General features: G+C 36.6%; 1 protein-coding gene across 1 annotated transcript in view; it reads right to left on the reverse strand.

Moving 5' to 3' along the window:
* Nucleotides 1-27,601, reverse strand: part of LOC148954771 (lysosomal cobalamin transporter ABCD4-like) — a gene marked incomplete at its 5' end in the record, with an annotated part of 122,888 nt that overhangs the window by 93,010 nt on the left and 2,277 nt on the right. Inside the window, one exon of the mRNA XM_089086740.1 lies at nt 16,829-16,968. Within this exon, the coding sequence (XP_088942866.1) occupies nt 16,829-16,968 (140 nt within the window). The remainder of the gene's footprint in view (nt 1-16,828; nt 16,969-27,601) is intronic.

Consider the following 27,601-nt stretch of genomic DNA (forward strand, 5'->3'; position numbering starts at 1 on the left):
CAAAATGAGTATTTCCTTGACACCTGTTAAATAAAGGTGCTATTTCACCAAATTTATAAATAAATAAAGTCATAGAAAATTTGCAGCTTCCTAAACATAAAAAAAGCTGCATATCAGTTTGTGAGCAATTAAGCTATTTCAGACGATATATTAAAAATTACGCCACAATAACACAACCTTTGACGAACATTTTAAGGGAATCGGTTAAATTCAAATGTCCAGAGGACACAAAACGAGTGCACTAAAAAGGCAATTATTACTGGCGACAATTCTACAACTACCAAATTTGTCACAAGACTTCTGTTTGCAAACAGATGCTTCGGGGTACGGTATAGGGGCCATATTATTAAACATTAATTCTGAAGGAGTAGAATCAATAGTTCAATACGCCAGTAGGTCACTGACGGAAGCAGAAAAAAAATACTCGACAGTTGAAAGAGAGTGTTTAGCAGTTTTAGTATTTACAGAATATTTTCGACAATTTTAACTTGGAAAAAAAATGATATTACGGGCAGACCAAAACTCATTAGTCTGGCTAAAAACGATTAAGAGCAACTCGGTCCAGTAAACAAAGTGTATACTACTTCTGCAAGCATATTCGCATACTTAAAAATATATAAGGGATTCCTCGAATATTTTACAGACTATTTATAACAGCATCCAGACAATAAGTAAAATGTGATTACAACCATCCACAATGAACTAGAAGTGGTAGAAATACTGTCTAATGAAAATTTTTCAAAGTATCAAAATAAAGACAATTTCTGCTTAGCACTGAAATCTTTTTTATCAAAGGAACAGAATTGCCTGAGCACTCTTAACATATTTTAAAGAACATCGATCATTTTGATTTGGACGAAAGTAAAAATTTTTTATTAAGATACAATCGACCATCGCAAGAATATAGAAAAAATTACTTAAAAATTATTCCAGTGATTCCAAAATCTCTGGATGGAGAAGTTTTACAGATAGCACATGAAATGATTGGCTGTCACATGGGAGAAGCAAAAACTATGGGTAGACTGAAAGGAAATTGTAATTTTCCAAAAATGTACTCCAAAGTTAAAGCTTTTATACAAAGCTGCCAAGAGTACGCCAACCAGAAATCGCCACCAAGGCCCCCAAGGGCTGAAAGAGGTCAATACCCTACCCCTCCGGGAGTCGGAAAAATAATGTCAATAGGCATTTGGGGATTAGGGGGAAGTTTACCAGTTTCCAGGAAAGGAAACAGGTGTGTACTAACCATAGTAGACCATTTTAATTCATATTTATACACTTTTCCAATTAAAGATGAAAAGACAAAAAGCAGTGGGAAAGTTTTGGTTAATCGCATATTTTTGTAACATAGGATGATTCCTAGAGGTTTACTGACTGACAATGGAAAATGCTTTAAAGTCAAAATATTAGAACAAATTACAGAATGTCTGGGGGTTAAACAACGATTTACCTCGTCTTACCTTGCAGCAGCTAATGGGAAGGTTGAACCTAAGCATAGGGAATTAGCTTATATGCTGGGAATACATGCAAGAGAGGAAAACGAAAATTGGGATGAACATTTACCGTTTGTAGTCTTTGCAATAAATACGGCTTTTTCACGTACCTTAAAAGAAACGCCATTTTTTTGCAACACATAAGAGATCCCAGAATTTATTTAGATAAAACAAAAAATGACAGAATATATTAAGACTTAGACCAAAATAAGTAAGAGATGGTAAAGCAAATTAAAAAAGCTATGGAACAAGCTAAAGATAAACTGGAAGATGATAAAACAGAACAAAAAGAAAAGTTTGACAGAACAAGCAAAAATAAAACGAGCGACTGTTTAGGAGATTTGGTTTATGTTCACAAAACAAATCTGGAAGGAACAAAAAAGTTAAAATTGAAATGGGACGGACCTTATAGGATTACAAAAATTTTACCAAATAACTTAACATGAGTTATAAAACATCAGCATACTGAAAATGAAGAAGTAATATAACATACTAGAATGAAAAACTGATATTTTTCAAAACTAAGGAGAACAGAGCCTATACAGTCACAAGGAGAAATAGAAAAAACGATCTCACCCGTATATATCATAAGACCATATGAATTTTATTACCTTTTTAACGACCACAACAGTTGGGGGAAGTGAAAGGAATATTTAGCCCAGTCTTGGCTTCAAACTTTCCACAACAAACAAGAGAAAAAAAGAAAAGTTCAATATTCATCGGATACAAGCGATGAAAGCGACATAGAAGAGCCTCAAACACAACCTACTGGCTTAAGACATAATAAACCAGAGGTTAGATTCAAACAGGAAGAAAAATTGGAAGAAACCAAAGAATTATCTGATTTTAATACGCTAGACTCACCTACAGTCGTAGCACAAAAATGGCTTTTGGAACAAACGCCTTCTACCAGAAACGAGCTAACAGAATGTGACACCGAAAATTCTTCGACAGAAATCGATATAGCTAAACCTGGGCCATCGTCAAGAAAACCTTCTTTGAGAGAAAAATTATGGAGAACAGTAAAGAAACCAAAGGGGCAGCAAGAAGTTCCTTTGTCAGCCGCACAAGTTGCTAAAACACTTATGAAAAAGGCCAAACATCAAGAGAAACAAAGATTGAAGATATTTGACGAGGCAACAAAACAGCACTCGGACTCAGAGCCTTGTAAGCCACACTATAGAAACCACGGAAAAACTTGCCAATATTATAAAGAAAAAAAGCAACAATTTGGAGTCCAGAACTCGGAGTAGGAAACGGAGAAAGGCAGAACAAGCGCAGCCCCCAGCATATTAATATTTGAATAAGACAATAAAAAAAAATATATTTTGGGGGGATAATAAAAAAAAACGAAGAAGGTTAGTTTACTGAAATAGGGTCATTGGAAGCTAGCAAATTTGGAGGTGAGCTCAACCACTGCTGGCCTCTCGTTGTTAAATATATGCAATGCTAAAAATATTTGTTAAAATTAAAATGTTAAATTATTATAATGGGAAAAACAGCAAGAGTTTACATTAAGTGCCGGCTATGTGTACAAGCTAGCTGTAATCTTATTATAATTAGTTATAGTTTAATATAATAATTTTTGGTAAAAAGAAAAAAAAATTAAAGACAATAATTAAGAGTTATAAAGGTTTAAGCAAAACTTAGAATAAGCTTAGGAAGCAAAACGAGTGAAAAGCGATATAAAAATAAATTATAACCTAAAAACTTACCAGGAGGTAAAAGCCAAGGACAAAATCCAGTAAAAATAAGCCAATAATTTAACCTCATCGTCACGAACAAACCACAGTAGTTAAAGATAATAATTTTAACTCTAGCAATGTTTTGGATCTGAGAAAACAAACTGGCACAGGAGATTCCTAGTTTAAACAATTGGTTTTCACCTGTGCCAACCCAAACACCCAAATCCCAAGCCGTCAGACCCTAACAGAAACTAAACGTATCCACAACAAAAAAACTCGCAGTAATGAACAAATTCAGTCTTGTAATTCTCCCAGATACAAGCTTATCAATAAACCGCAGATACGGAGCACCGAATTCAAAGTTATTTAGCCTTGCAAGGGAATTTTTGCCTCTCTTTCTTTGGCAAATAAAATATAATTAAAGCTAGGATAAAATTGGCAACCAATATATCGTAAAAATTGCATTTTAAGGAAGAAATGAGAACTAGCAAATGCAAGGCAAAACTTAATTAAGTGTTCAAAAAAAAAATAGCTGAAAAACTTCAGTACTTTTCTAACACAAAAACTTTAGAAGAAAAACTTTGAATACTTTCAAAAAAATACAGGTTGCAAAAATTAGACAACCACCCCCCCCCCCCCACCACCTCTTAGAAATATGGAGATAATGAATTTGATCATAAAGGGCAATCAGCATAAAAACCTGTTAAGGTTATTTAAAAATAACATGTAATATATAAATATAGTCTTTAAAAAAAAATATATATTTTACTTAAAAAGCATAAAAGACTTGAAAAAACCCTTATGATCAATTGAAATATCAAAAAAAAAGAAAAAAAAGGTTCAAGTTAAAAATATAGCCAGACGGAAGTGAAATAAAAGAAATTGGGTGACAAAAGGACACAAGTGGACGTCGAAATTTAAGGCAAGACAACTTAAAGTTGGGAAGTTAAAGCGAAAAGTTATGTTCGCTTATATGTCTTAAAAAAAACAAACTACCGAACGTAAAAAAAAAATATAGAGATAAGGATATATTCCTTGGAAAAGAACCACCTTTTTACTAAAGAGAAGAGCCTATGGGAAGATTGTAGCTACAAATAAAAATTGTAGTTATACATAATATGTTGTTGTGTCTCGTGTTCTTAATAAACCTATTAGATTGAACAGAATCACAAGGAAAACTGCTGTTGAACCTACCAGACGCTTTTTATGGTGATCAAGCACCAAATAGATATTACTGAGGTGAAGGCACAACAAGAAGGTAAAAAGTCAGAAAATTCTATCTCAAGCTTTTTCAAACTGATTCTCAAGCTACAAATTTATCTATTGTTGAATATAATTTTGAAAAAAAGATATATATTCTTTTAGAAAAGGTTAAACCTTGAATATGTGAATTAATACAGTTAAACCTAGTATTATGCAAAAAAAAAAACTTGTCTCATGTTTTTGACAACCCTTGAGCACACGTAGCGCGTAGCGCATAGATATATTGTGATTTTTTTTGCGCATCATAGCGCATAGAAGTTTAATTATATTTGCGATCTTGTGTTACTAAGAAATAAACAATAAATCACTCCCCGGAAAAAAAGGCTTACCTAGACGGAAGTGGAAAGAACCACTTATTATAAAGGCCTATTAGCCTGAACTTGGGATATTTCATAACTGCTTTAATGATTATGGGATTGATTATATATATTTTTAAATATTGGTATTATAGGAAACATCAAACCCCAGAGGGTAGTATGTAATAACCCCTGTCTGCACGAAACCAGAATCTCTCGCAAAGAAATTAATTAATTAAAAAAAAGAAATTTTATCTGCAATCATAGACAACGGTTGGCACTACGAGTGCATAAATATAAAAGTAAAAAAGCACGATAAATAGTGAAGCGAATTTTTCGCTATGATAGTAGTAATACTTTTTATTATATCTAAATTGTCATTTCTACCGTTTTTCTAATGGGAAAAAGAAAAGTTGCAACACATTTTGGTGTGGCTTGTTGAGATCGTTTCTGTGAAAAAAAATGCGCCGTGCATAATAAAACTAATGTAGATTGTTTTAAGATAACTTTAATAACTTTGATCAGATGCAATTGTGTATAAATGTTGTATCTAAGTTTTGTTGCTTAACAATGATTGTGTAAGTTTATTACACAATGCTTGTGTATATACTATGTTTTTAATTTACTTTAAATTTTAACTAGTGATGTAATGTTATATGTAAATGTTTGACCTCGAGTCAAAGAATTAATAATTTTTTTTATTGTAAATTAAGCTGTTTAGTATTTAAGTTTGAGAGAATAATCTACCACGATAATATGTATAATTTGAAGATGTGTCTTATATTTGGAGTGATTAAAAAAAAAGAGGAAAAAGTAATTAAAGTGATTAATTTTCGAATTAATTGATATACACTAAAATTTAGTGTTTCTTTCTACTATGTATGTAAAAATATGTAATTTATATGTATATACTAATGTGGATATTTACTTTAGAGACAGCCTTAGCTATTTTTTTTGGAAATAAAATTTTTCATAATATCCTTTTGGATCCATTTCTCAATCATTTCTTTGACGCATTTTTGGAAAGTAGGAAATTTCAAAGCCAGTTCAAATATACCCTGATACTATCATCACATACCATCGGAAGCCAAACCATACTTGATCAACTGATATTTGGAAACTATACCAGAAATACAGACTTTACTACAAGTTCATCAAAAGTGAGATAAAATCAGAACTTAATTTAGGCCTAGAAAATGTGCTACATAGCCCAATGGCTTATGTTATTGAAATATGTGAAAATGCTTTGTGAAAATTTAAAAATCAAAATGTTGTGTGAAATTTACCAAGGCATGTCTAAAACGAAAAATAAATGGTATATCAGCCATGTCGCACAGATAAATTAAAATATTAAGGGGAATTCAATGTAAACTCAAATGATTCAAAAACTTGTACAAAATAACTGGTAATCTAATTTTAGCAAAACCATTAATATTATTTTTAAGCTACTTGGGGTCAAGTAAAACAGAAGATACACGTGAAGAGGTTAAAAGAGTAATCGTCATTCATATATAAATACAAAAATATAAACAAGTATAAATTTAAAATTGTAATCCTTCGAAAAAAAAAAAAAAAAAAAAAAAAAGGAACATGGCCAATATGGGACCAGAAACATAACCCTAAGGAAACCCATTTAGGGTAGATGCACATAATGACCCAAAGATGGCAGCATAATAGCTTTAAACGAAATTAAGTTGTTTTAAAAGTAAAATATTGAGAATTGGGACAATTCTTCTTTAAATGGGGAGTATTGTGGTAAAGCTTTCTAATTTAGTTAATTAATAATTGAGTAAAAATATATTAAGACGCAAAAACACAGTTTCAAAATACCACTTTTTAAGATAAGGATACAAATCGTGGAATGTGTGGGCTTGGAGGGAACTTGCTCAATAACCAATTTCCTGGCTAAATGCGTCAATTTACCGGAAGGACGTGGTTAGGTTTTTCATATATATACCCTGATTTTTGAGACTGAAGGCAGACTTTTTGACTTGCCGGGTGAACCTCTGCCCGTTTGTTTTCTCATTGGAAATACCTTGGACTTTGTCGGATCATTGTAAGTGTCTGTATCTTATTTATATATTATTGTTGTTTTCGAGACTTGTGGTCTACTTGGGACAGCCAGTCCCAGTAGACAGAATATATCCGATTATATTACATGTTAAATCAATAAAAGTATTGTATTTTAGAAAACCTTTCTACGATCTACTTTTAGCCTCTCGAACATACCCAGTCGGAGCGCCTCATTAGTTCGGTCATAGCCTAAGGCACGCTACCAAAGTTTAATTACCTTAGGGCCAGAGTTTATCTCCCCTATAAAGGGAGAATAAAGGCATCTACGACTACAACCCCCAAATACCATAAATAATACTTCACAACATCTGGGTTTCTCACAGAAAGCGAACTCCTGTAATTACCTAACGCAAATTCACATGTATTGCAGCAGCTGTTCACCTACAGGATATTTTGGCTAAAAAAGGGTTCTTAAATAGCTTGCAAAAATATCTCACAGGTACATAATTGAAAAAAGACATACAATTTTTTCTTTTATCCTGCATGGGCTTTGGTATTGTGGAGGGTGGAACGGCGCCCCCATTAATATTCTGAACAAATATCAAACAGACCTAATAGTCAAACTGTGTAATTTTTTTCTATGCATCATATTTAAAATTAATATTAAACGGATCTAATAGTCAAATTATGTTATTTTTTAACGGGTTTAGGCCTATAAGCCTATAAGTTATCTGAGGGAGTTACCTGAGGAAAAAACTTAAATTAATTTTTATTCCAGGGGATTGTTGGTCAAAGTCTTCCTGAACAAAAGCAACCAAAGCTCAATAACGGTTCTGGCACCACTGATATGGACCTAATCAGATCATTGAACATGGCAAGGGGGAGTGTAATCAGCTAGGCACCGCCATCCAATAAACAGGGTATTTCTGATGAGTTACCTGCAATTTCTGACGTAAGTGCCCTTATCAGACAGTTATGTATATTCGGTAATGGAGTAATTCTGGGTGGGGGGAAAGAGCAGGTGAGGATGCAAAAAAAAACAGAAAAAATAACACAATTTGACTATTAGGTCCATTTGATATTGATTCAGAATATCAATGGGGGCGCCGTTCCACCCTCCCCAAAACCAAAGCCCACGCAGGATAAAAGAAAAAAATTGTATGTCTTTTTTCAATTATGAACGTCACGATTTTAAAACTTATAGGCTTAAATTTCAATCTCTTTAAACTCGTAAAAAAGAACGCCAGTCCCAGATGGAGCCTAAGCGAGATATATTTTAAATACGATGCATAAAAAAATAACCCAATTTGACAATTAGGTCCGTTTGATATTGATTCAGAATATTAATGGGGGCGCCGTTCCAACCTCCCCAAAACCAAAGCCCACGCAGGATAAAAGAAAAAAATGTATGTCTTTTTTCAATTATGAACCTATGAGATATTTTTGCAAGCTAGTTAAGAACCATTTGTTAGCCAAAATATCCTGTAGGTGAACAGCTGCTGCAATAGATGTGAATTTGCGTTAGGTAATTACAGGAGTTCGCTTTCTGTGTGAAACCCAGATGACAGACAGTTAAAAGGTAACTATACAAAAAGTCTCAAATAAAACAGAATAATAAATATTAACCCACCAAGATCCTTTCGGAATTCTCCATTTCAATACGAATAAATTTAACAAATATGAGTATCTATTGAAGTTGTTTTTTCAACTGATCTAGAAAAACTAATTGCACGTTAATTTATACGGAAAAAACATGATTATATGGCCTCCGGGTGAAACCAGTATTTCTTACAGAAGACTCAATAAACCTTTGAACAAGCTATACCAAGGTCTTTTACTTATGCTATTGACACATAGAAACCAGTCTGGTAAGCCATGTACCGTCTGTAGTAATAGATCACTGCCCGTGGTAAGGCATATTATGCAATCACTCGTGAAATCAGCATATAGGATACTCAATAAACCTTTGAACACGCTATACCAAGGTCTCTAGTTATGCTATTGACCCATAGAAACCAGTCTGGTAAGCCATGTATCGTCTGTAGTAATAGATCACTGCCCATGGTAAGGCATATTATGCAATCACTCGTCAAATAGCAATATAGGATACTCAATAAACCTTTGAACACGCTATACCAAGGTCTCTAGTTATGCTATTGACAAATAGAAGCCAGTCTGGTAAATTATGTAATCACTCGTCAAATATCAATATAGCACACTACTAGTAATAAAATGTATAGTGTGGTTTTCATTGAGAATACAATATTTAAACTGTTGTTTTTTAGGGTTTAGGGGGGGGGAAGGTACCTAGGTTCGGTTAGGTTATGCAATAATATTTGCTATGCTTTACCCCCCCCCCCCCCAATGTGCAAATATATAGCCCAAATTTTTTTTATAAACTATTATATATTCATCCTATTTTATTTTATTAGCATTAACCAAACTAGCACTTTAGAAAAGAGTCCGTTTGACATAGGAGTACCGATATTTCATCAGGGACTACCGCCCAGCCGTCTTCAGTGCTCAAAAAAAGAAGGAATACTAACCTATTGAAGTAACTCTTAACACAGTAGAAGAAACCCTGAATCGATTCATCGATTGATCAGTTGAGGCAGATAGTTTTTGATGGGCGACCCGATGTTATCGGATTATGGGAGACTTTTATTAATTCTAGCAATGAAATGCTTTTAGATATACCCGGTTACAGAATGGAGCGACTACATAGCAGAAGGATGGCAAAGGGTGGAATAGTAATGTATATTTCTGATATTTTTCCCTATACTGTTCGAAGCGATCTGTCAAGGAATGACGAAGGGGTTTTTGAATCCCAGTTTATTGAAGTTAAATTAAAAAATAAGGTTTTAATAATTGGTAATACTTATAGATCTCCCAGTGGATCCTTCCCTTCTTTTCTTCGGGTCCTTCATGAGGTCTTGGATTTAATAGGCAGACGCCCACGTGAACTTGTAATAATGGGAGAATTTTAACTTAAATCTAATTGTCATGGCTTCCTCTACTACGGTGGATTTTCTCACAGATATGCTCACTGCTGGGGTTCTACTAACAACCTGTATTCCGACACGTGTAACTGATACGTCAGCGTCTTAATTTGATAATCTTTTTTCGTCTCTTAATTTGGTTCGGAATTCTGTTGTAGTGAGTGATATTTCAGACCATTTTCCTGTATTTTCCAGTTTTAACCTTGAAAAAATATTGATTAGGGACACTCCAGCATCTGCTTCATCTTCTTTTAGGTTTGGTTTGAATGAATTGATCCGCCTTAGATCCCATTTAGTTGAGAAGACATGGAATATTTTTGGTGAGGATAATAGTTCTTGTTCAAAGTTTGATTCCTTTTATCAGTCAGTAAAGGAGTCTATTTTTGACGTATGTGCTCTGTCTCCCTCTTCTTCTAGGTAAAAAAGATCTATTCCTCTTAACCCATGGATGACCCCTGGTCTTCTAAAGAGTTGGAGAAGAAAAAATAATCTTTGGAAAGCTTTTAAGTCATCAAAGCCATCTTTGAATGCTGCACGTCTTCAGCAATTCAAACACTACAGAAATGTTTTCAATTCTTTATGCCGGAAGGCTAAATTCCTTTATTATTCCAAAAACTTCTCGGATTGTGGGAAAGATATTCGAAAAACTCGGCAAGTGATCAATTCGGTCCTCAAACGTTTTTCTCCGGCTCCTTCTATCCCACCAAGTCTTTTAGTTGGTGATGTGGTTGTTGAGGGTTGTTGTTGAGCAGTGGGGGAAAACCACTGCTTCTTCAATCAGGTCTTCACAGTCACAACAAGATTAAAAATCTTATCTTGGTCCGCCTTGTCTCAAATCGATGGTGTTATATCCTGCTTCTGTTGTTGAAGTAGCCAGGATTGTAAATAGCTTGAAGGGTTCTTCGTCGTCTGGCCCTGACTGTATTCCAACTATGGTAGTTAAGTTTATTCTTCCTTCAATTATTTCTCCATTGACAAAGCTTATAAATCTTTCTTTTGAAAATGGGATTTTCCCCAGTTCTCTTAAGCGAGCTAGAGCAATTGTTTTAGATAAAGGTGGACCAAGAAATGAACCAGCCAATTATCGTCCTATATCTTTGCTCTCTGTTTTAGACAAAATTTTTGAAAATACCATGCTTTCCCGTCTACTTGCTTTTCTCGAGGCTAAATGATTTTTTCATGATTTTCAGTTTGGCTTCCGAGCTAAACATTCTACGAAGCATGCGTGTGTAACTCTTTTAAATTTTCTCCATACCGCGCTTGACTCTGGTTTGATTCCTGCTGCTATATTTCTAGATGTCCGTAAGGCTTTTGACTCTTTAACTCATGAGATTCTGCTGTATTAGCTATCACACAATGGTGTAAGAGGACAGGCTCATGCTTGGTTTGATTCCCATTAGTCAGGTAGAACTATCTCCGTAGATTTCCTTTCCCGCTTTTCGTCTGAAGTTGAGTTTGGTGTTCCTCAAGGCTCTTTTCTTGGACCGTTTCTGTTTTTGATTTATGTTGATGACCTTTTAGTTGCGGTTAAGAATCAAAAATCTACAGTTTGCTGTCGCCTACGTCATCCTGAATCTTTCAATGCTAAACAAAATCCATCGTTTTCGCAGGATTTGGACACTCTCGTTTCTTTCGCTGATGACAGTACCATTGGTACTGTAGTAGGAACTGAATCTGAGATGCCTCCCAAATTAGTTGACCTTTTTGAGAGAGTCGTTGTTTGGTTTGATGCAAATTGCCTTTCCCTAAAAGTTGCTAAGTCAATTTTTTTAATTTTTTCCCGTATTTCTATGACGTGCCCTGAGCTAACTAATATCCAGCATTCACGGGGCTCTCTCAGTAGACCTAAGGAACGATATGTCCGATTTCTCGGTATTCTTTTTGATTAAAACCTTTCATTCAAGCATCATTTTAGACTAATTAATATGAAGATCTCGAGGAGCCTTGGAATTTGAAGGAAGCTAAACACATTTTTCCTGGATCAGTTTTAAAAATTCTGTTCCATTGCTTAGTTCAGTCCTACGTCTCTTATTGCCCTACAATATGGATGTCAACTTTCTCTTCTTTTTTGAAACCACTTTCTAAGTTATATGATAAGGCAAGAAGGCTTATACAGGAAACAAATTGTTCTACATCCAACCCAACTAGCCCATTACTTGATTTTCAGTCTCTCTACATTCTTTCGTGCGCGTCTTTCACCTTTCATCGAATTCATGGTGATGTTCCCACAGCCCTTCAAACTACTCCTTCTTTCGTCACTGATATGTCTTCGCATCATCTTCGCAATTCAAGGAATATTAATATTTTATTTAATCGATCGCTGAGGTCTGACTTTAATCCATTAACTGCTTGTCATATTGTTTGGAATAGCCTACCTGAGTCAGCTCAAGAATGTCACTCGTTTGGTAGCTTCAAAAGAATTAAAAATTTTTTTTTAATGTCTTGATTTTTCATGTTTAAATTGATTTTTTTTAATTTCATTTTTTTTTGGAGGGGGGGGGCGGGGGCGGGTGACCCTAGCCTAGGGTGGAAACGTTTGTTGTGAGGGGTACTGAGTTTGTCTAATATTTTTTGTGGCTTGGTTTCAAATATATATTTCGAATTTGGTTTAATTTATTGGATTGCCCTACATCTTTTTTTTTGTTTGGGAGGGGGGGGGGGGTCTCATAAAAATCTCTATTTGTTTGGGTCTTTTAATTATTGTTTTTTTTTCTCTTCTTTGTTTTGTGTGTGTGTGTGTGTGTTGAGTCTTTGAAAGGTTGAAATGCATTATATTGAAAATACTTTTTTTTTTTTTTTTTTTATAGTATTAATGCCATTTCTGTTTTTCCCCTGTTATTTAACTGGCCATAGAACCTTACGGGGGGTTCTATATTAAAGTGTTTTTGTCGTAAATTTATTGGTTGAATAAATTGATTGATTGATCATAGGGTAGTCCATGCGGAATAAATTGATTGCTTGGTAGTCCCCTGTTTAGTTTTTGATTTGTTGATTTTTTTTTTCTTGTGTTGAGTCTCTTAAAGGTGTGAATGCATGATGTTGAAAATGTTTTTATTTTTTATGTATTTGTTTCATTTTTGTTTCTCCCCTGTTTTATTCCTGACCATAGAGCCTTGCGGGGGAGTTTATATTGAAGTGTATTTTGTTGAGTTTATTGATTGAATAAATTGATTGATTGATCAAATAAACCAAGGTAGAATAAATGAAAGACTATTCCCGAGTTAGATTCGACAAGAATTCTCTGCTTAGTGACTGACTTAGCTTGTCTACTGACCTAATTTTCATTAAAAGTGTCGATGAAAAATGTTAATTGAATCCTTCAATTTTAAGTTATTGTAAATTGGGTTTATAGGATTATAAATTGGGTTTATTGGGTTTATGGGTTTATAGTAAATTGGGTATATAGGATTATAGGATCCAGAATCTGTATTTAAAGCAAGGTCTCTATTGATGGATTTTTTAATTTCATTGACCGTCCTAAAAGAATGTGGGAAGCCATTTGCTTCAGATGTGGGAAGCCTCAGATTTGTTTCAGTTGCCTTATCAAACAGAACTAAATGATCTGGATTTTCAACAATGTGGAGGGGCAAGCACAATCAACATCCTCATTTTTATTTTAAATTTCACATCCCAGAGATATCTTGTGTTCATACCATTGTTCCCCTGGGAGCCTGCGTTTATCCCCCCCCCCGTAAAACACCCCTCTGGAGAATTATCCCTTCCCTATGGAAAATCCTCCCCTCCCCCCATTTCCCTCTGGATAATTCCAGATCTTCATTAGAAAAGAAATTGAAATTTCAAATCTCCTGTTTAAGTCAGAGGCAATCATACTGCATTGCCTATAACAAAGACCCAGAAGAATTCAATGTATTAATATTTGTTCATTTATTTTTTCACAGAGGCACTTCCTGTGGGGTGGTCGAATAAACTTTGGAGGCGGCTCAGTCAATTGCAAATCGGAAGTTCCAGTGCCATATTTTAGGATTTAGCCTGCTAGTCAATCAATGCTACTGAATGAGTTGTTACTGACTATAGTGTCTTGAGGAAATTCTTATTCTATTTTAACGGCCCTTGCTTCTCAGGAGTTATTTTGAAAGAATCTTCATATAAATAAAGAATTAGTTCTAAAGGAGAGATGAGGGGAGGGTGGAGGTAGAAACTGATATATAATCCCCACGGCCGTACCCAGGACTTTTGTTTGGAGGGGGGGCTTCGGAACAGGCACAGTCACCTGAAGCAGAATCTGAAGGAGAGGAACTAGATTTGCCAGCAGATCCTGTTGAAGACGGTGTTGATGACTGTGAAAGTGGTTGAATTTTCTGCTATTATGATCCAGTGCTTAGTTAATCAAAGTCATCAAAGTGTTACAAACCACTATTTTACTTATATTCAGTATTTTTATAGATAAATGAAAAATAACATGGATATGTTATGAGAAATGTGGCTGAACATGGTTATTTAAACATGCAAGGCTGTTAGGGTAACATTTCTTAGGTTTAAATGTACAAAAAATTGCTAATATGATTTTACTCCCAAATAATGGCAAATTTTATTTTTTTTTTTTTTTACAAAGTTGATGTCCAAAATCATACACTGTCCAAATGCTGGAGTATTACCCAAGACACAAGATTAGCAAAGGGATAGACTTGACTGTTAATTAAATTGATGAAACTCAAGATGAGGGGTTATTACCTTTTTTAAGCCCAGGAAAATCAAAATTATAAAAAAAATTCATTAAAAGCTGAAAGTGATGCTTAAAAAGAAATGCCCAACTGGTCTGGTAGCTACAGGGCAACTCTAAAACGCCAACTTTTACTCTAAAATTCCGAGCGAGTACCTAATTTTATCAATTTTACCGTATTTTATTAATTTTACTTACTGAGTTTTGATTTTACGGTAATTTTACAACATTAGTTTAGAGTCAAAATTTTGAAAAAGCAAAAGGAATTAATTGTACTGAAACAAGTGAATACGTTGGAACTAATTTTCGGAGTGAGCTTTAACCTCCAACTTTACTTTTGAAGATCCGACCCACTTGTTATGCAACTATCCACTTGTTTCTATTCTTTATTAAAAAGTTTAACCCTATTAATATGTTTTTATATCAATTGGAAATCGAAAGACAGTGTGGTCTAACAAAATTATTTATTATCAAGTTAGAAAATTTCGAATAATCGTTTTGGTTACTTAAAAAGACCACTAGAAGTCTTAATGGAATAAGCCGTCTCCCAAATTACTAGGTTTATTGATTCGAAACGATCACACCTGAAAAAAAAAACAACAAGAATCCGTGACCTTGCTCCTGGAAAACGAGAGTAAAAATCTACTTCTGTGTAGATGGGAGCTTGAAACCTCTATAATAAGATTTTCTGATGTTTAAATGCATTGTATACATATGTTTAAATAGACTAGAATATTGTATATAAATAGGAAATTAGAAATATTACGATGTAAAATTGTTGAAAACAAAGCTCCTGGCAGCACTCCCCTCCCCCGAAAAAAAGAAATTTTCTGGCGAGGCTCATGACCCCAACCTTTACTTTTTTCTTCACTCTAGGCTACTGGTAAGCAGGTGACTAATATTTTGTTCAACATAGTAAAAGAATATCGCGACGGGATGGGTACTATTACCCCCTCCCCAACATCAATAACAAAGGCGTGAAACAAAGAAATTTTCGGGAATCAAGAAGGATTAGATATCAGTTTCCTGCAATAAGAAGAGAGGTACCGCCCCACAGCACCCTTATTCAGGGTTAGTCTAAATGGAGAGAGATGAGAGAATAATCCATATACCCCCCCCCCCCCCACACACACACACTCCTTTCTATATTTACCTAAAGGCATATGTTAAGTTAGACTACTTGGGCATTGAAATACGATTTTTAGGCATTTTATATCCCCCCCCCTACACAACAACCCACTATCCCTCTTTCATAACAGCTGATCGGCAATTATATATCACTGAACATATTTTCTTGAAAAGTAAAGTTGATCAATATAGTTGAATCAAGCATTAGGGAAAATGTCTAAATCGGCCATTTGTCAATATTGTCTATATTAATCTAAAGCCTATATTAACCAAAGACTTTTCAGGAACGAATACCTCACCGTGATACAAATGGGAAGTTCAACATGGAGTTCCTTGATACCTTTAAATCGATTTGGCAATCTCAGAACAATCGATGACAACTTGGTCCTGTTAGGTTCAAAATCGTTGTTCGATGTTACAAAATGTGGGAAAAAAACACTTTCTTGTGGCACAATCTTTTTGGTCACTTAAAAAAACACTAGAATTTTCATTTCCCGTTCGAAGGTGCCCCTTCTGATCTCCTAGTACCATCGACTCGATACGATCACCCTTGGTGGAAAAATGAATAAACACGTATTCATGATCTTTCTTCTGGGAAAAATCTAAAATTCCAAATTTTTGTAGATAAGAGCTTGAAACCTCTACAGCAGAGTTCTATGATATTCTGAATCTAATAGTGTGATTTTCATTCAGATCACTTGCCACTTCCAGGAAGTTTCCCTCCTTGTTCGAAAATCGGGCAGACTTTCTCCGGCTCGTAGTTTTGATGCTTAGCAGTAAGCTTCATTAATTCTATATGTTTGGAAGTATCATAAAATCCCAATTCTTTTGATGTATTAATTATTATCAAAATTGAGTTTTTTAAAGTTTCGATTACCGTTGGCCCGAGTCACTCCTTACTTACAGTTCGTTACCACGAGCTGCTTGACTTCAGCTTTGGGGACCCAAGGAACTTGTTAGACAACTACGTTCCAAGAACAAAGATTCTAAGTATTACAAACTATCTAGAAAATTTCGGGCTAGGCTAATTATATCTAGTAATAAATTTGTAGTATCCAGACAGATTATCCTTGGATTATCAAATTTTCTAATTAGAAAATTATAGATTATATAGAAAGTATCTAGATCATTACGGATTAATAGAAAAGCAATGAAATAAGGGCATGCATTTGAGCTTATTTTTCGAGTGAGCCTTTACCTCTAACTTCAGCTTTGAGGACCCAAGCAACTTGTTAGACAACTACAGCACAAAAACAAAGAATGTGAATATTACGGGTTATCTAACTCCTTATTGAGAACATTGAGCTTATAGTACTGAATATCCAAAAAATATTTCGAGTGAATTTGTTGTGTTAAAAGCCTTCTCCATGACAAGGCCAAAATATCCTTCACAAATGACTTTGTACTTTTTACCTGAAAAAAAAAACAAGAGTTTGAACAATCTTCAGACAGTAGGAAATCTATATAGCGTAGTAAAAAAGAATGGGTATTGCTTTAAAACGAATGTTGCTTTTGCAACACTTGTTTCATCAAGGCTAACTAAAGGTTGCTGCTACACTTCATGTTGTCTAAGCAAAGTAAATCTGGGTACCATTGCTTTGAGTTAGTTGTTGGCATGCCAATCTTAGCAAGCCTATTTCTTAATCGATCTGTTCCAGCGCAAATGAAAATGTTTGCTCAAATCTACTTTAGTACACTCAGGACACTAGCACATGATTATGGGAGTGAGAGTACCAGTTCAGGCTGCAAATCGTTCAAGATTCCTTTGTCTAGACTTTTGCCGTTGATGTTTGGTAATTGGTTATTACCATTAGTTTGGATTGGGTTCCGTCTTAAGAGGTGCAATGCGGATTTTGCACCTTCGCAAGTTTATACACAAATTAAAAACACACCAATTAAGTTGTTGAAACACAAATCTTGTCAAATTTTAATGAAAATCTCTCAGTGTGCTTGAGGTATTGAAAGTGTTCGCTCTAATCTACTTCTTTTGTAAAAGGCATCACTGTGAAGCATGGTGTGCGTGTAACTGAACTCCGTTCAACTGCATCCTCGTTCAACCGACCCCGTTTTATTCAACCCCCGTGCAACTCAACCCCATTTAGGGGAGCTCTTGTACAAAGAACGAAAAAGAAAACACGTCCGGTTACCCAGCACTTTCTCGGTATTCTCAAAAGTTTGTTTCCCAATTACTTTTTAGTGTTGATATACAAATAAATAGAGTCTATCATTAACAAATGGGTTTTGCATTTAAATGATTTTTTTTACTTTTTTTCAACTCTTTTTTTTTACTTGCAAAGGGGAATGGGACAGTTCAAAAGGGGATTTTAAACGCCATGTCAAGGATTTTCGATCATAAAGATTTCAGTGGCAGACCTTTTATGGTTTCAAGCCTTTACGCTCCAGAAATGACACTAAAATCGCATTTTAGTGTCATAAGGCATTTTATGACGGTGTTATCATGCCAAAATTATAAAAAGCGCATAAATATGAATATTAGCTCTAAAATAATCCTATACAGCTCTCTGCCATATTCTAATGCCCTATTAGTAGCGGAGAAATAAAACCAACAAAAGGAGACACATCAGCGTTTCCAGCTCTTTTTGAAACTCCCCATAAAGATGTAAAGAGTATATGGTATGGTACTTTTTTATATCTGTCGTTAGGCAGGCTTCGCAGTTAGTTAGTCATTAAAAGAGGTGTTTACAAATTTGAAATCTCAATCTGCACTTGGTTGTATGGATGAACAAAACCAAATTTTCGTTTTATACATGGTGTAAAAAAAAACATGCTTTGTGCACTATGTTATGGTATCAACAGTATTTCATATTTTGGACAAAAAATGTCGTTTCTAAAGCACATAGCTATTCTTGAATTCCCGAAGCTGTGAAACAAGCAACGGGAAAAGCTGGATGATGCAAAGAGAGAAGATAGGTCTTGGAATCACATTCACTTTTTAGGGGGGGGATGGGATACTTATGTCATTGTCAATAGTGATACAAAAACAGTTAACAGTTTGACGGTCTTTTTTTATACAATCATAGGCAGCGCAATAGCGCTGCCTAAGTAAAGAACGATGTTGTCACAGTGTATTATTTATTTATTTTTTGCTTTTTTTAGACCAGGGCACTTCCTATCGAAGGAGTTGTCGTAGAAACTTAGAAATGCCCTTTTGTTCAACGTGGTTGAAAGGTTCGGAAATTATGTCTTTGAGGATGACAAATCCACCCCAGCCCTCAAGGCAAAAGTTGTAATTTATGCCCTGGGGGCATATAAGGTTTTATAGAAAGCGTTGTGGTAGAAACTTCAAAAACGGCTTTTTCGATTGGAAATTGAAACGGCTAGTACCCTTTTTAATAGTTGAAAGTGATTGGAGGGCCACTAACACACCTCTCACGCCCACCCTTTCACCAAACACATCCAATGGAAATTTTGAGATAGCCATTTTGTTCAACGTAGTTGAAAGGTCCGAAAATTATGTCTTTGAGGATGACAACCTCCCACAGACCTTAGGACGAAGGTTGTAAGTTATGTACTTACTTGTACTTGTGGCGAGGCACAGGCTGTTCAGCCCAACTCGGCACCGAGGATATGATGGACCATTTTTTGCCACTGACTTCGGTCTTCTGTTTGGGGGCGGATGATTTTCAACCACGATTTATCCCAATTGCGTCTGTACTTCTTGAAACCTTCATTATGGCATGCCAAGATTTAGTTTGGCCACCTTGACTTTTCTTCCAGTTGGGGAGGGGCTTAAATTCAAGAAACTGACTGGTCAGGTACTCACTTGGGGGCCGCATAGTGTGCCCAAACCATGTGAGCCTTCTGCCCTTGACGATAGCGGATAATGAATGCTTCTGATTGCACATATGCATTAGTTGTTCGTTGCTTCTCCTTTGGCTAAGTTTCAGGTTGCAAATGGCTCTTAGGCACTTCCGGCGTAAAATGTCGAGTGAGCATTCTTCTTCTGCCTTTAGCGGTCAGGTTTCGCATCCATACAGCAGGATAGAGCGAATACACGCTACGTAGACTCAAAGTTTGGTCTTCAGGCTGATCTCACTTCTGGACCATAATGGCCTACGCAGTTGGCCAAAGGTGATCCATGCCTTGCCTATTCTGGCCTTTATCTCGCACGAGGCCCCACCCTTGATATCAATCAGTGACCCGAGGTATCTGAATTCTTCTACCTGTTAAAGCTGTTGTCTGTTTATGGAAACTGACGAATTTCTATCTGTGGAAAGGTGCTTGGTTTTGGGGAAACTGATGGCCAGGCCTGTCAGGCTAGCACTATTTGCCACTCTCTGCAACATTTACATGGCATGGGCGCTTGATTCAGCAAGGAGTGTGTCATTGTCTGCGTATTCCAGGTCCCCTAACTTCTCATCACTGGTCAGCTCGATTCCGTCTTCCGAACTTATGGAATTTTGAAGACCCAATCAATTATATAGTTGACGAGGATCATGGAAGCTGGGCAGCCTTGTCGTACACCATAGACGATTTCGAAGAGCTCAGTGAGCTCCCCGTACATTCGGGTATTGCTATGCGTGATCTCATAGTATGCTTTCATCAGGCTCACCAGCTTCGGTAGGACTCCATCTTTCAGCATGATTTCCCATAATAGCGGGCGAAGCACCGAGTCGAATGCCGCTATAAAATCCAAAAAGATAGCGGTGATTTCTCGGTCGCGGATAGAGCACTGGTGTAGGAGGATCCGACCATGTCCATGTAGGAAAATATTTCAGGCCATGTCCATGAGTGAGATGCTTCGATAGTTTTTGCAGTCACTCCTGTCATCCTTCCTGGAATGATAGTTGCATCCCTCTAATCTTGGGGGACGCACTCGCTCTTCCAGATCTTCTTGAGGAGGTCCGTGGGTGTGCTGACCAGGGATGGGCTTGCTTTAAAGAGCTCTGGTGGTAGCCCATCTTCTCCTGGCGCTTTATGGCTCGAGTGATTTTACCGCTTTCCTTACTTCTTCAAACGTAGGTGGGGAGATGTCGACGGGGTACTGATTTTGCGGCTGGGAGAGTCCAGGTACACTGTCCGGTGGTTCATTCGCCCAGTATCTGTTCTTGTCCCTCTTAGCTAGTCTCTGAGCTTTCTTCCGAAGCCGTTTGAACTCTTCCCAATCTTGGGAAGCTTCCGACTTGTCCGAGAGTGCCTGAAGTGTCTCTACCGTGCACTACTTCTTGTGGTTTTTCGCTCGTTTCCCAAGTATCTTTAAGGCTGCTTCTTGTGTTGTTGCTTTGATAGCTCTGCCCTGGGGGCATATAAGGTTTTTATAGAAAGCGTTGTCATAGAAACTTCAAAAAGGGTTCATTCGATCGGAAATTGAGAGGGCTAGTGCCCCGTTTGATAGTTGAAAGTAATCGGAGGGTGAAAGCCCCCCCCCCCCACGCCCTTCATTTCTCCAAATACTTTAAATCAAAATTTTTATATAGTCATTTTGTTCAACGTAGTTGAGAAGTCTGGAAATTGTGTCTTTGAATATGACAACCCCTCACAGCTCTCAGGGAAAGGGTCGTAGAAACTTCAAAAAGGGCTCATTCAATTGGAAATTGATAGGACTAGTGTTTTTGTTATCAGTCACAAGTGATCCGAGGGCAAATGCTCCCCCCACCCTCCCACCACGCCCATCTTTTCCTAAAACACTTCCAATCAAAATTTTGAGATAGTCATTTTGTTCAACGTAGTTGAAAGTTCCGGAAATTATGTCTTTGGGGATGACAAATCCCCCTCCTCAGCCCTTAAGACAAGGGTTGTAAGTTATGTCCTGGGGGCGGATAAGGTTTTATAGAAAGCGTGGTCATATAAACTTCAGAGGAGGCTCATTGGATTGGTAATCAGAAGCTCTAGTGCCATTTTTAAAAGTCAAAGTGATCGGAGACCAACTAAACCTCCTCCCCCCCCACACACACACACACGTAGTATTGTCCCGAAATTTATCTAATATAAGTTTTGAGATAGCCATTTTAGTCAAAAATTTTCTAAATATAATATAACAAGGCTTTTGGGGCTGGAACAAACCCCCAGAACCTCGAGGCTAGGGTCGTAAGTTATGCACCAGGGGCATTTAAGGTTTTTATGGAAGGGAAGGTTGTATAAACTTTAGAAGAGGCTCATTTGGTAGAAAATGGGAACTTCTTGTTCCTTTTTAAGGGTGAAAAGTGATGTAGGGCATTTATCTCCCCCCCCCCACTCCTCGACAACCCCCTTCACCAAACAAATTTGACTAAAATTGTGAGATAGCGATTTTGCTCAGAATAGCCTTAAGAACATATCACAATGTCCCTAGGGTTGACACAATCCCCCAGTGCCCTGGGGAGAAGCATGTAAGTCACGCCCTGGGGTATATAAGGTTTTTATGGAATGGGTAGTCGTATAAACTTCAGATGGGGCGCATATGATTTTAAATTGAAAATTATGTTTTTTTAAGATCATTTATGACTCTTTTTAAGAGTCATAAATGATTTGAAAGCAACCAGCCCCCACCCACACTCATCATTTCTCCAAAGACGTCCAATTAAAATTTGGAGATAACAAATTTGTTCATTGTAGTAGAAGGGTCCGTGAATTATGTCTCTGAGGAAGACACCCCCCCCCCACAGCTCTCAGGGCAAGGATTGTAAGTTATGCCCCGGGGGTGTATAAGGTTTTAATAGAATAGGGGTCGTCGTATATACTTCGGAGGGGACTCGATTAGATTGGTAATATGAATTTCTAGTACCCTTTTTAGAGTCCCCTTTTTTCCGAAAAACATCGAATAAAAAATTTTGACAGTCGTTTAATTTACAATAGTCCAAAGATCATATAAAAATGCTTTTGGGGCTGGTACAAACCCCCAGAGCATGGGGGCGAGGGTTATTAGTTATGCCGCGGGGCATTTAAGGTTTTTATGGAACGGATGGTTCTTTAACTTTAGAGGAGGCTCACTTGGCTGAAACTTGGAACTTATAGTTCCTTTTTAAGCGGCAAAAGTGATGTATGGCATTTATCTCCCCCCCCCACTCCTCGACAACCCCTCTTTTCCCTAAACGCATATGATTGAAACTATAAGATATCGGTTTTGTTCAAAACAGTCCAAAGAACATATAATAATGCCTCTAGGATATACACAACCTCCCAGCGCTTTGGGGATAGGGCTGTAAGTTATACCATGAGGGCATATCAAGTTTTTATGGAATGGGCGGTCGTATAAACTCCAGATGGGGCTCATTTGATTTAAAATTGGAAGTTATAGCGCCCATACTAAGAGTGGGGATAGGGCTGTAAGTTATACCATGAGGGCATATAAGGCTATTATGGAATTGGTGGCCGTATAAACTTGCTATGTGGCTCATTTGATTTGAGATTGGTATTTAGAGTACCCATATTAAGAGTCAAAGTGATTTGAGAGCAACCAGCCCCCCCCCCCTCCACGCTCATCATTCCCCTTAACATCTAGAATCAAATTTGGAGATAACAATTTTATTCATCGTAGTTGAAGGGTCTGGAAATTATGTCTGTGAGGAACCCCCCCCCCTTCAACTCTCAGGGCAAGGGTTGTAAGTTATGCCGTGGGGGCCTATAAGGTTCTTATAGAACCTTATATAATCTTATGGGGGCCTATAAGGTCGTATATGCTTTGGAGGGGACTAATTGGACTGGTAACCAGAAGTTCTAGTGTCCTTTTCAAGAGCCAAAGTGATCAGAGAGCAACTACCCCCCCCCCCCCACACACACACACACAAGCACGTCGTGTTTTCCTGAGATGCATCCAATATATATTTTGGGACAGGCTTTTTATTCAAAACAGTCCAAAGATCATATAACATGGCTTTTGAGGTTGATACAAGCCACCAGAGCCTAAGGAAGACGGTTGTTAATTATGCCCCTGGGACATTTGACATCCTTATAGAAAAGATGGTCGTATGAACTTTAGAAGTGGCTCATTTGGTTGAAATTGGAAGTTCTAGTTCCCTTTTAAGGGTTAATAGTGATGGAGGTCAACTAGTCCCGCCCCAGCTACCCTTCTTTTCACCAAGTGTGTATGATTGAAATTGTGCGATGACAATTTTGTTTAAAATAGTCCAAAGAACATATAACAATGCCTCCAAGGTTGGAACAAACCCCCAGAGCCCGTGGGCAAGGGCTTTAAGTTATGCCCTTGGGCCATATGAGGTTCTTATGGAACGGGCGGTCGTATTAAATTCAGATGGATTTCATTTGATTTTAAATTAGAAATTATAGTGTCCTTTTTAAGAGTCAAAGTGATGAGAGACTCCCCCCCCCCCATGCCCATCATTGTCCATAACAAACATCCAAACAAAGTTTTGAAACATCAATTTTGGGGGATGTCAACCCCCCCCCCGATGACTCAGGGCAAGGGCTGCAATTTGTTCATTGTTTACCTATAGTATATATTATTGAGAAGAGGTGTGCATGCTTGACTTCTACTTTCCCAAAATACGAAGGGCATTAAGGTGAGTCTTTGAGGGAATGTTGAGGGGAGTTTTGAACCACATCATAACATGCTATGTGTATATGGTTAGTCAAAAGGGCGTCCCTTAGGAATGACTGAGTATATTAATTTGGAATTTTCAGGAAGTGATAAGGTAGATGATCAATTGACTATAAAGGCAATAGTTGCACACTACAACTCCTAGAACTACCGCTGCATCTACTGCTACCACAAGTACTATTGCTACTACCACTACTATCACTAAAACTAATACTTCTGTAGCGAGTACTACTAAGGCTGAGGATATTGAAAACAACGTCTGAGGAAACGTTGAGGGGAAATTTGAACTAAATCAAAACATACTATGTGTATACAGATTGGTGATACAGGCATATCAGAAATATTTTTGGAACGGCTTATCATACCGAGAGAAAATTTCAAGGGCAGCATGAGTGGGATGTTCAGTTGGCCAAAAGGCAAAACGTAACTGTTACTACTGTTATTAATACTGATGGTACTACTGTTACAACTAATAATTATACACTATTACTGCTACTATTGTTATTACTACTAATAATACACTATTACTGTTACTACTGTTTCTACAAATACCACTACCACTATCGTGCTAGTACAAGTAAAGCTACACGTTTGAAGGTGACAGTTTGACAGAATATTGAGGGGGAATTTGAACTAAATCAAAAGACACTTTGCGCATGTAAATTGTCAAAAGCGCATGTAATTGCACTTTACTGAAAAAAATGTAAATGTCTCTAGTTTTATAACTTTAATAAATCAAATATTATTAACATTTTGATTAATAAATATCAGTATATGTATATTAAACTGACAATGCATATTTGTATTTTTTAAGTAAAGTGCAAATTATGTCCTGGCCTTGGGAAGGCATAGGGGATTTTGAGCCCTGCTCATGTTAATTTCTGCTCGTTTTGAGTTTGACTGGGTTATTTGTTGTAATTACTGTTCGTTTTGGGTTTCATTTATTTATCGATGCTGACTTGTGATAGTTTTACGCTTGGTAGACTATTTGATTTTATTTTTACTCATTTTTGGTTTATTGGAGTTCTTTACTTTTCATTGAAAAATTTATTTTGCGGAAAATGTTTTTTTAATTAATCTCAGAAGCAAATGGTCTAAATATGACTCCCGATGTCATCTTTGCTCCGAGTCAGTATTAAACATTTGCAGGAGAAAATTAAAACTACTTAATGTTATAAACCAACTTTTGCAATTTCTACGCAACTCTTTCTATATACTAGATGACTGTTTTTCAGAATTATATTAAGTAGGTCTAAGAACTAGGTCAGTACCAAAAAAAGTCTTATAATTAGGCCTAGACCAAATTAGAATGCAGCATTTGGACTAAAATTGATCAACTCAAAACAAGCAAGGTGTCACAATCATAGTTTCAAAGAAACAAACCCTTGCACATATGAGCGTCGTAAAATGTGCCTCTATACAACAAAATCCATTTATTTCTTCCAATATAACTCTCTTGGCATTCGGCTGACAATTCACGCTAGCATCTGCTTCTCAAAGTAAACCCAAAATGTGAGTTAGGCCAGCAAAACGTAAAATCTATTTCATTTTATATGGCATTGTATCTGAAGAAATTATTTTTATTATTTGGATTTTAAGAACTTAAAGAGTAATATCCTGCTACATGAGAAATTCTGTCATACCTCTAAGCCAAGGGCCACGGTTATAGTCTTCGTGTGAACGCTTTAGAATTTAATTTCTCGAGTTGGTCTGAATGGGGTCTTGAAATCGAAAATACTTATATTCTACTACAGTGCAGTATACTGTTTCAATGCTTTGGTCTGCCTCCATTTCCATTTACCATTTACCACTTAGCCAAGTTTTGACCCTAAAATGTGAGGCGAGGAGGGCAGAGTTACCTCTGGATATCCACATGTCTGTTGAATAAATATATTTCTTCTTGCATTTAGTTGTTTATTTACTATTCAGTAGAAATAAGCTTAATAATAGAATATTGGCCTAGTTACGGCATAATTATATAAATGTTTACCCGGCTGCTACATATTTTAAAAGTTCGATTAAGTTTCACTAAACTACAAGCCTTATGCACAAATTTAAACTGTTGCATGAAACTTTGTATTTCGTATCCGACATTTTTTAAAATTTTATCTTTTTTTATAATTAGTACGGGAAGTGTCAATTGTTTTTACTATTAGAAACTGAAAGTCGTTTTCCAACTATTCAAACAACCGAAGTTAGCTACAACTATACCAAACAAGAACTTTCTCGGGAAGGCAACAAACTCATTAGAAAATACATAGCTAGAATTCAACTTTTGAATGACCCCTCCCCCGCCCCCTTTCACATCGGTATTTTTTTTAGTTCATTCTTTCAAATTTTCTCATTATTTGTTTAGCGGGGAGGAGGAATAATCTTTGCTGTTCTTCCAAATCTGTTTTCTTTTTTGAGTGGTTTAAAGACTGTATTACAGTTTATAAGGTAATTTCTTATTAAATTAGATATCTACTACAAAATGACCGTTTTAAAATCACTTCTATCGCCACAGCTTTGTTACTGGTTAATATTATGAACTTTTTTTAGGTTTTCTGCTTAAGAATTAGAATACCGTACTCTAATTTAAATTTTTAAGTTGTATAAGATAGTCTGAGCGTTGCCTTTAATTGTAAGCAGCAAAATTACTGCATAAATTTCATCCAGTTTGAAATCAAAGTTAATGACAGTTTTAAGGCCTAAGCTCTTGATTCATCACCGATCTCTAGATAACATACTCCATAATATACCACTTCAGCTACCAAATCTCCTGGGTGCGTAATAGAGCATGATAAACACGAGTGCTTCCATGCCAAGGTTGGGGCCTCGTAGCTACGATTCACACTTTCATCCCTGGCCAAGGCTAGAGGAGACCCTAAGTTGCACCAAATTGATGTTCAGTTTTGCCTCCTCCTGGTGGTTGCCTAACTTCATCACCAGAATGACCAACATGACAGGACGCCTGAAGTATGGAGAGTTTCTTGTCAAAAAAAAAAGGTCCCATGAAACACCTACGGATAAAGATGATTCGAATATGATGACCAATATTACAGCATCCACAGTAGCCAGTGCGGAAGAGGTTCAGATGGTGCCTAATTCACGAAGTGGCTGAAACTAGAGAAGTCACAAAGCTGAGTCAACTCACATACTCTTTGCCATTAAAATGAAAAACACAATGGACTCAACATATATTGCCTATCTGAGACTAGATTATAGGATACAATGATGATGCGACACAATTGACCTCAGGGATTCGGAAACATACAGATCCCAAAACTCAAGACTATCTGAAGGAAGGGATTCCCATGGATTTTGAATCCTTCTGTATCCAGTTGCTAAATCTTCTGCCATCTCTAGGCAGCCAATGTCAGGGAAAATATCTGGTCTAAGACTAAAAGGACCGATTAATAATCAGACAACATTTCCTGTCATCACACTCATCAGAGATAGCCCTCATGACATCAAGGATTTTGTTTGACCTACAGAGAAACAAGACGTGACACATTGTTTCTCGCTGGCGACTTAAACGCATGGATCAGTAAAATTATACCTAAAGAA

This window comes from Artemia sp. Qi Xiang Cuo, chromosome 3 (genome assembly GCF_049724085.1).
Source record: "Artemia sp. Qi Xiang Cuo chromosome 3, ASM4972408v1, whole genome shotgun sequence".
NCBI lineage: Eukaryota > Metazoa > Arthropoda > Branchiopoda > Anostraca > Artemiidae > Artemia > Artemia sp. Qi Xiang Cuo.